At 40.7% G+C, this 10,663-nt stretch overlaps 1 protein-coding gene across 1 annotated transcript; it reads left to right on the forward strand.

Moving 5' to 3' along the window:
• Window positions 1-1,498: 1,498 nt before the first annotated feature.
• CFAP300 (cilia and flagella associated protein 300) lies at window positions 1,499-10,260 on the forward strand. The gene is made up of 7 exons (XM_083436830.1): window positions 1,499-1,665; window positions 2,154-2,235; window positions 3,301-3,373; window positions 4,673-4,839; window positions 6,787-6,959; window positions 7,748-7,814; window positions 9,651-10,260. The coding sequence occupies exons 1-7, from the start codon at window positions 1,553-1,555 to the stop codon at window positions 9,780-9,782; spliced, it is 807 nt and encodes a 268-aa protein (XP_083292956.1). The 5' UTR covers window positions 1,499-1,552; the 3' UTR covers window positions 9,783-10,260.
• Window positions 10,261-10,663: the final 403 nt, after the last annotated feature.

A 10,663-nucleotide genomic window follows, 5' to 3' on the forward strand; every position in this document is an offset into this window, starting at 1 on the left:
CATAGAATCTTAGAAGTGTACCAAGGGTCATTGAGACCACCCCCCTGCAATGCAGGACTCTCACATATGACTGACAGATGGATACCCAACCTCAGCTTTAAAACCTCCAAGAAAGCAGAGTTCACCACTTTTGGAGGGAATCCATTCCACTGTCGAACAGCTCTTACTGTCAAAAAGTTCTTCCTGATGTTTAGCCGGAATCTTCTTTCTGGTAACTTGGAGTCATTGGTTTGGGTTGTACCCTCCAGGGCAGGAGCAAGCAAGCTTGCTCCATCTTCCATGTGATGGCCCTTTAGATGTTTCAAAATAGCTATCATATCTCCTCTCAGTCTCCTCTTTTCCAGGCTAAACATACCCAACTCCCTAAACTGTTCTTTCTTCTGACAACTCTCAGAATTTTTTTGCTTCAAAACATACAAAAGGTAAAACACTCATGCAGATTAAAATTACCTCAACTTTCTAAGCACCTGGGTAAAAGGTAAAGGGACCCCTGACCATTAGGTCCGGTCGCGGATGACTCTGGGGTTGTGGCGCTCATCTCGCTTTATTGGCCAAGGGAGCCGGCGTACAGCTTCCGGGTCATGTGGCCAGCATGACTAAGCCGCTTCTGGCAAACCAGAGCAGCGCATGGAAGCGCCGTTTACCTTCCCACTGGAGCAGTACCTATTTATCTACTTGCACTTTGAAGTGCTTTCGAACTGCTAGGTTGGCAGGAGGAGGTAGCACCTGTGTAGTCTTGTCTAAGCAGGAATGTTTGTAGCAGGTGCCGAACAGAGAAAAGTGAAGGCGCCTGCTTGGTCTCAATAGGCAGGGAGTTCCCAAGTGCAGGCGCTGCCACACTAAACTTACAAATGTGTGTGTGTGGCAATACTTTTATTAAGACCAACTAGAATGCCACAAAACAGTGAGCAAAAAGCTGGCTTGATGTTCAAGTCATAAAGTCAAGATGGAGTATCAGCTAAGGATTAGCCGTGAAGCTAAAAAAAATGAAAAAGTCAAAGAAGTCCACAATATTTTGCAAACAGATCCCCAGTAAAGATATGCTCAGATTTCTGAGGTTTCTAAACTTACAAATAGGTGGCACACCTGTAGCAGCGCTAATTCCACCAATGGAAGTGGCCTAGTGCGCCCATCATGTGCTATTGTGAACATAATAGACATACACAGACATAATAAATGTGTTTGTTAGTCGCTGTGTAAAACATATATAACAATGACGAACCAAAACAGGCGTGTGTATATATATCTTAAAGACTAATGAGAACACAGCAACACACAAATACACACACGCATATACATTGAGAGAGAGCGACCAAAACTTCCTGAAAGGCGAAAGTATATCCATCCACTTAAATATGGAGAAAATAGCTCAGCCGCCCCGCTCCCTACCCCTCAACCAGCTGCTTGCAGATGTTAAATCTCCTGCGTTGCAGAAGCGGAACCATTGTCACCGGGCTGCTTGTTTCCTGGGGGGACTAAAAAAAGGTGCAACGCTGAGCGGCCAGCGAGAGCGCGTTGCCATGGGAACCGCCCGCGTCCTGCAGAAGCAGCAATGGCCGCCTACGGGGACGAAGGCGGGGAGCCCCGCTACGCTTTCCATCACCTCCCGCAAAAAAGCTTCCCAGTGCTGGAGAGCAGGGACACCCGAGACCGCCTCCTCAAGTGGTGGGGAGAAGCGGCCATTCCTCCTGCGGTTTCTCAGACGGGGGGGGGGGAGGGGGAGGGAAAAGTGGGGTGAAATGCAAAATGGGGGTCAGTCTTCAGGGTAGAGGCTGCCCTCAGGACTGTGGGAGGGCAAGGTGCGTTTCAGGATCAGGAAATAATAATAATAATAATAATAATAATAATAATTTATTTATACCCCGCCCACTCTGGGCGACTTCCAACTGAATATTAAAAACAGTACAGCATCAAACATTAAAAACTTCCCTAAACTTCCCTAATCGAGAGGCTTCACTGCTGTAATTGGAAATCTTTCAGCAAATCATTGCTGGCATCCACCTCTGCTCCAGAACTTAAATCACTTTTCAAAAAATAAAATAAAATGCCACGTTAAAGATTATTTTATCATCATTTTTTTCCAGTGCAGAATCCCCTATTATTATTACATGAAGAATACAAGCCTGACGGACTTCTTTTTCTACATTCCACAGGTCCATGGATGGCAGAATCGCTGCACAGGCATTCAGCTTTGATCAGAACTTCAAAGGCTACCAGAGGGATGATTTCATTATGGTAGTAAACCAAATCTGGTTTATTAGTTTAAAAGTGCTTTTCATACAGTTGGGAGGGACACCTAAGGGTCATCTAGGCCGACCCCAGGAATCGCATAGGATGACAGATAGTCATCCAACCTCTTGTTTAAAAACCTCCAGTGAATGAGAGTCCACCAGCTTTTGAGGTAGTCTGTAGATTGATAGGCGACTTTGGAATTTTGATTAAAATGTTCAAAGTGGTGTGTAATAAATATTACTAAAATGGAAGCGGTATTAAAATATCAAATGGCTAGAAGCACAACAGGGCAAAACGGCAGCATGCATTATTTTAAATACAACCCTGTTTCCAACCCGGGTTATATGCTGCCCAGTTTAATTTGTGATATACAGTTGCATTTTTAAATTTTTAGTTTTTAGGATATTTTATTGAATGTGGTTGTGTTTTTCTTGTTTTTATGTATGCTACTTAATGATTTCTATTATATTAAGTAAGAGAACATGTGTATTTATTTATTTATTTTTTAAAAAACTTGTTTCTCATTTCCCACAATCCTTTTTTTTGTTTGTTTGTTTTTGTTCACAAGAGTGCTTCTACAGGTCATTCCCATAGTGTTGTGGTTTTTTTTTTTTTTAAGGGGAAGAATTATACCCCTGTGTGAACTTGCAAACTGTGATTGTGTTTGCTCAGAAGCAGCTGGGCAGACCTGTCTCATTTATAAATAGACATGAATGAAAACCCTAATTTGGTCAGCAATCTTGAATGTCAGACATTTGGAGAGGATTAGACAAATTTACAGAGGATGAAGCTATCAATGGTTACTGGTTATTATGACTATGTCGCACCTGATGGGTCAGAGGCAGCATGTCACTGATGAACAACAGGAAGGGGCTGTTGTCCTCATGTTCTACTTGGGGGCTTCCTATAGGCATATGTTTGGCTAGTGGGAAATATAGGACTGGTGGACCTCTGGTGCAGGGCCCTTTTATGGTCTTAAATCAAGCCAAAGCCACCTTATTTGATACATGTATCAAATTGGATAATAGAATCCGTTTAACTGCCAATTGTTATTGACTCTACTTCCAGGCCTTTTTCAATCATCCAGATGTTAACAGCAATTTGAAATTGATTTCCCCTTCTGGACAATGGACTACATTAGGTAAAAATAACAACTTTGGGACAACTTCTCTTATAAATCCGTTTTCAGTGTGATAATTCCTTTTCCTCTGCAAAATGACTTGCTGATTCTAATGATGGTGTGATTGGTAGCGGTTATTTATATATTGCTTTTCAGGATACAGATCCTTTCAACACAGCTTATACCAAAGTAGCATGAAGATACATTCATAAAATGGCAATGAACAATATTAAAAGATTGTTAAATATTAAGTAACAATATTCAAACTTTTATTTAAATCCCTCCTGTTGCTTGTGGTCTGTTAAAACATTTCTAGGTCAGTTTACCGTTGAAAGGTGATGTAAAATGTATTAAATTTATATGATGAACATTATCGCCTGCATTTGCAGACATTAATGCATTGCCAGCTGTTTCTCTTTCATCTTAGTCTCTTCAAAAGAGTTCCTGATCTATTTATTTTTAAGATAGCCTTTAAGTGTTTTTTGGGAGACTGAGTAAAAGTACCTCCTTCTTCATTGACATCTTTATTGCTTCCTTTTTGTAGTTTCCTCAGGTTTGATACTACTGAATAAATAATTTTATATGAGCTGTTCATAATTATTTCATAATGGAAAATTGGGCAAGAGAACACTTGCATATTTCCTGTTCATTCCAGTCCAGTGAACAGAAGTTCTAAGAAGTTCTAAGCTGATCATGCCCAATGTGTGCTTGTTACATTTGCATACTGCTCTTCCTCAGGGCAACATTTTAGCCTGTGGTTAGACTGAGAGATAAGTGATCTACAAAGGCCACCCTACTGGGAATGGAACTACAGTACTTACAAAGAACATGAGAATGCTGTTGAAAATGGTGTATCCATGTAACCCCCCCTTCCATCCCAAAGGGTCTAGTTCCATCTACCCTGTGTCCTCACGTCACAACATTTCACATTTCCTCATGCCTGCACCATTTCATTGGCTGCTTCACATTTAAATATCTTCACCATGTGCTGGACTAGGAATTAGGGAAGAGAGAAGAATTCTACACCAAGTTGGGGGTTTTGCCAACTTTTGTATGCTTTGTGACCTGCTTGTAATTGTGTTGGAATTTATCTTGCTTTCTCTTAACCAAGCTCTATCCCTATTCCACCACACTGGGTCTAAAGGTAGTCATATTTTTCATATGTAGTAAGTTGGGAAACATTTCAACAGGTTTAAAATGTTCCAAATTAAAATGTAACCTTGATAGTATTAAGCCACTTTGTTCAGATATGAAAATTTAATCTTGCAGATTTGTAAATGCTATTGTGATTATTCATTTGATTTCTGCCATATGTTTCAGATACCAGTGTGAGAAAAATTGATGTCAAGAATATTCTGTGCAAGCAAGTTTCCATGTCATTTTTTGACCGATTATACTGTAAAGGGGTTGTTCGAGAAAGTGGAAGTATTGTAAAGTGTTTTGATGAATATCACGATGATATTCTCATTGCTGATGAGTTAAGAAAGGTTAGTGCAAGTGTAGTTAACATCTGCCTTCTGTCTATTATTATTTTATAGTTTAATTATCATTTATTAGTCACTTTTTCTTGCCAGGGCAACCACATAGTTATCACAGCTAATATTTATAGCCTCCATATGGATTGTGTGTTCATAAACAGCACTAAATTCCAAAGTGTTTATTCTCAGTTTTCTTTCATCTTTCTTCTGATGTCAGCATGTAGTTTCAGAGAACTGCATTTTGCAGCCAGTTTTATAACAAATTGCAAAATATACAAGCTTTTTATGCTTGGAGCGTACTCCTACTCCTCCCTTTGACCAATTGTGGTGCAGAACAAGAAATTCACTTGCTCAGTTCCTTTTTGCCTCCGCAGAGTCAAAACCTGCTTGAGGTTCAGAAAGTGTTTCTATGTCCAAAAAAAGCTCATCGTGATAAAATTAGGACGCGCTACTGCATCTTGACTGATGGTGACCTCCCTTGGTTTTGTGGGCTGGTTTATATAGACATTGCTCTTGAGGAAGACTGATAACTTAAGATGTGCTAGAGCAGTGAATAGCCTGTGGCTCTCTAGATGTTGCTGGACTTAAGCCAGTGGCAGATTTTGGGCTCTGTGGAGTGCTAAAATTCAGCACCCCTCACCTCTCATGTTCCATTCTATAGCGTTGTTTTGGCACTCCCTGTAGCGCAGTGCCTAGTGCAACCACACCAGTTGCACCACCTGTGAGGACCTGATGTCGGTGATGTTAACTCTTTATTCAGAGAAACAAAACGGCTCAGTCCTAGTGATCACAACAATGCTTCCCAGTCTTGCCCTAATGAAGCCACTGCAAGGATTGCTTCCCACCACTCTCTAAGGCTCCTTCCCTCGTTCCATCCCCAGCAAACTGATGCTACGTCGCCTTTTATCTCATTGCTCCACACTTTTCATTTCTCTGCGTGTTCTGGGAGACGGGAGAGGGGAACTGGTCGCAGCAGGAGGGGGAGACTCCCTGGATTCTTCAGCAGTCTGCCTCATCTCTGTCTGCCTCCCTACCTCCCTCCTCCTGCCTCAATGAGTCTGGACTGCCCTCTGCCACAGCCTCTCCCTGCCCACTAAAGCCTGTTCCCTCTTCAGCTTCCAACACCTCCTCTTCCCAGTCTTCTCTCTCTTCTCCCTCTGACCACACATCGTCCCACCACCAATCCCCCAGCTGCTGCTTCCCACTACTACTCTGCATCCAGCCAGTCCATGACACCACCCTAGAACCGCCTCTGTTTAATCGTGGCGGAGGACACTGAATTTCCAGGGGGGGAAATGTTTTCTAGCAACTGGTGACTTTTTTGATGGGGCTATTTCCTGTTGACATATGTTTCAAAGCTGATGGCAGCTGTGCAGTTTGGTCAGTGATTGGGCCAGATTGTGGTCCGGATTCCCTGCTGCAGCACTGCATACTTTTTTAAAATAACTATACTCAAATTAGGGACGCGGGTGGCGCTGTGGGTTAAAGCCTCAGTGCCTAGGGCTTGCCGATCGAAAGGTCGGCAGTTCGAATCCCCGCGGCGGGGTGCGCTCCTGCTGTTCGGTCCCAGCGCCTGCCAACCTAGCAGTTCGAAAGCACCCCTGGGTGCAAGTAGATAAATAGGGACCGCTTACTAGCGGGAAGGTAAACGGCGTTTCCGTGTGCGGCTCTGGCTCGCCAGAGCAGCGATGTCACGCTGGCCACATGACCCGGAAGTGTCTTCGGACAGCGCTGGCCCTTGGCCTCTTTGAGTGAGATGGGCGCACAACCCTAGAGTCTGTCAAGACTGGCCCGTACGGGCAGGGGTACCTTTACCTTATACTCAAATTAATTACCAAATTTATTGCATGTATATATAAACAGAAACCACTGGGAATACAAAATAGTGTCTTTTTGTAAAATCATTTATAAATCATTATCCATATTACATTGTCTTTCCTCCTTGTCTCATGATAGGTACTTCTACTGGAAGATTCAGACCACTATGACTTATTTAGCCATTTAGACCGGGAGGAATTTCTCTTCTGTCTTTTTAAGCATCTTTGCCTTGGAGGAGCTCTTTGTCAATATGAAGATGAACTTGGTCCATACTTAGAAACCACAAAGGCTTTATATAAAGAACTTGTGAGGTGAATATGTTTTTGCTTTTTTAATGTGAATCTGATTTACTTACTTGTTTTACTTGTTGGTGTGATCATGGAAGATGCTCTGGGGCAGGTTTCAGCTTTGCAATGGCATCACATATATGATCTAAGCAGGGCTGGGCAGGAAACAAGTTTGCAACGCTAGTATAAATGCCTAGTCTCTTCCTTGTCATCTTATAAGGAACAACCTTGTCTACAGAAGATATAGGTAGAAGCTGGCTCCCAGGTAGAAAGCATAGCCAATAAGGTTTATGAGTGTGATCCTATTCTAGCAACCTGCAAATTGAGCAGCAACATACAGAGTTCCACTCCCACCCTTGCCATGGCTAGTTGGAGCACCAGTTCAAAAAGAAGCTTGGGAACAAGGGGTTCACAACATACCCTAAAAATCTTCTGGAGTCGTTTTCCTCCCTTTCCTTTTCATTTCTTAATTCCACCTTTTCATCCATTTTTCCACTCAGATCTCTAAGCACAGCTTAAAGCCATAACACCCTTAGCAAGACAGTGTTCACTCTTGGCTGCCATGACATTTTTCAATATTTTCCCACCCACTTGCTAGCCACTCTCTTCTGGAAGCTTTCCTTTCTCTTTTTCTATTATGTTTCATGTTTTTACTTGTTGTTCTACTGCTCCTTCTTTGACCCTGAAGGTCTCATATGATCTTGTGTTCTATTAACTCTTTAGCTGCCAATCCACACAGTCTGTCTTGGACTGTAAGTTCTGACTGTTCCAGATGTCATTATTAAAACAGTTTATACTTTTTTGAATTTCAGTGTTCAAAAGGATCCTGAAACTAAGGAAATAAAAATAATATCTACCATTTTTAAAGTCTGCGCTTATGTAAGTATTTCATTAGGAGGAGGGGTACTAATCATGTAACCGAAATATTTTCAGATATAAATTTCAAGCAAATTACGAAAAAAGACAGTAAAGCAAACACTGCTTGGGCATGATCAAGCCACAGCAAAGTACTTTTACATCCCATTGATTTTGATGGGTGAAATTGTTGTTATAACACTAAGCACTTAAGAACAGTAAATTCACAGGAAATGTTATACACAAAAAAATGCAACTTTCAGTAACCATAATCTTTCAAAGACCTTGTTGAAGATAAAATAATAAACAAAAATCTTTACAGATAGCTGAGAAGTCATCCAACAAAATTCTGCATCTATTGACTACTTTAGTTCAAATTTTTAGAACATTTCAAAACCATAATTTGACTTGGGTGGCAAACCATGTTGATTCTAATTGTCAAAAAAAGACATAAAATTTATTAGAAATTATTGTTGTATTGTTTTTTCTCCTTTAAATCTTGTTAACTTGTTAGTTTAGACATTGAAACAAACTTCTTATGGCCAAAATGGGAGAGGTAAACATGTGCTAGGATCATTCCCATCAAAACCAATGAGACATAAAAGTGCATAACTTTTGCTGAACCATGAGGATTTTCCTGCAAGATTTTAAAATTATTTTTTCCTCAGTTTTTCATAACACTTTAAGAATGAGAACTACGATGGGCATTTGTACTTTTAGCTATGTTGGCATCCAATATATTACAGCACTTGATTGCATCCGTTACTACAACTTACTTTTGTAAATCTGAGGACCATCTTGATGTGATTGTATAAATGGATGTTGTAGATTTGGACGTAACCTTTTCAATTTACACAACAACCTTCCAAGGTAAACTGGGCATTGTGCTTATGATCCAAAAATCTATTTAAGGATACAGTTGCATTTCTGTCCTGCTTCTGTTTTGGAGTTGTAAAGCTGCACTTTACCTTTTCACGGTTGGAATTTGGGGAGAAAGTGAGGCTTATATTCATACCAATTTGGTATTTTTGCCCTTGCTGTTGAAAGACATTAATCAGTGCTGTAGTAGCGCTCCTTGTAGTCCCACAACTGACAGTACAGCACCTTCACCTGCAATATTTCTGGCTCTCCACTGGGTGATATTTGCCTGGAAAGGATGCTTCCATGGTCCCTTTTCATGCAGCAGTTCTTGTTAAGAGATGGAGACAGCTCTGGCTTTGGACTTACCGTATTTTTTGCTCTATAAGAGTCACTTTTTCCCTCCTCAAAAGTAAGGGGAAATGTGTGTGCGTCTTACGGAGCGAATGCAGTTTGTGCAGCAATCCCAGAAGCCGGAACAGTAAGAGGGATTGCTGCTTTCACTGCGCAGCAATCCCTCTTGCTGTTCTGGCTTCTGAGATTCAGAATATTTTTTTTCTTGTTTTCCTCCTCCAAAAACTAGGTGCGTCTTGTGGTCTGGTGTGTCTTATAGAGCGAAAAATACGGTAGTTCTGCCAGCACTCTCCCATTAACTGCAGTCTCTTGTCTCCTCTCTTTCCTCCTCAGCTGCCTCTGCTCCCTATGTAGCAGAAATGAGGGCAGGGGAAATGTGAGACAACTGACCACTACCAGTCCAAGCCACTTCCAGCCTGGTTGTGCTGATAATCTTTTCAGGTTACCTGCAGTGCAGAGCTGATGTGATGAGCGCCAATAGTATCTGATCTCCCGCATGTGGTTTACTAAAACAAGCCAAATTCAAACAGAACAGAGCCAAAGAGCTGTGCTTGCTTAATCCCATTTAAGTCAGGCTTTGTAGTGTTCAGGATTAATTCGTATCACACTTTAGTACCTTATATTAATGCTAAATATTTTGTCTTCTAGGATGCTCATGGCCTTTGTTACCCTTCATCCAACATCCATGAACAGAATTTTGCCTATTTGATTGTGAATCCTTTGAAACGACACATCTATGTTTTGTACCACTCTTTTGGTGAAGCGTGTTTTTATAATTGACTCTCTTCTCAGATATATTTGATTATTAGAGGGGTGTTGTTGTTGTTGTTTTAAAAGTGTAACTTTAATGAATTATATTAATATTTAATAAATAATAATAACTTGTCAAGATTCTGTTATTTACAGTGAGATCTATTTTACCTAGACATTGGGCACCGATGTTGATTTTGCACACATGCTATTTGTATTATTGTTGAAAACTGTAAGGCAATACCAATACTTACAGAATATATTCTCTAAAAAGTTTTGGAACTCCTGTATTGACTAATATTTTGCTGTTACAAAGTTTTCTTTTTAAAACTAGGTTGTTGCATCGATACATTTTAACTTTATTTATTTTATATTAAAAAAAAACTAGCTTAATAAATTACTGATTGAAAAAAAGAGCCTGTATTATTTCCTAAACATGTTTTGGAGTATGAAATATCCTTCTATATTTTTCTAACTATTAAAGAGGTGTAACATTTCCAAACTCGTATTACTGTGAGAAAGAAGTCTCTTATTTTGAGATAAAAAGATGCACTTTGAAAGGGATATTGTGATTCTGTCAGTCCAATTTGCAAGCTCTGATGACTTTTCTTGACTACTCTTAACGCACCCTTGAAGACAGTATGGAAACTGCAGCTAGCACAAAATGGTGGTACTAGGGTACTGATTGGCACAGCCATTTAAAACCTGTTCTACAGGATCTGCACTGGCTGCCTATATTGTAGTATGTCCAATTCAAGGTATGGATGTTAAAATACAAAGCCGAGAATGACTTGGTACTTAGGCATTCGATGGAGCATCTCTTTCCATACCAGTTGGCCCAGGCTTTGAGTTTGGAAGAGGAGTGCCTTCTCACTATCCCATGGAGTGCTGCTCCATGTGGAGATGAAGGT

The sequence above is a fragment of the Podarcis tiliguerta genome, assembly GCF_965153285.1.
Source record: "Podarcis tiliguerta genome assembly, chromosome: 4".
NCBI lineage: Eukaryota > Metazoa > Chordata > Lepidosauria > Squamata > Lacertidae > Podarcis > Podarcis tiliguerta.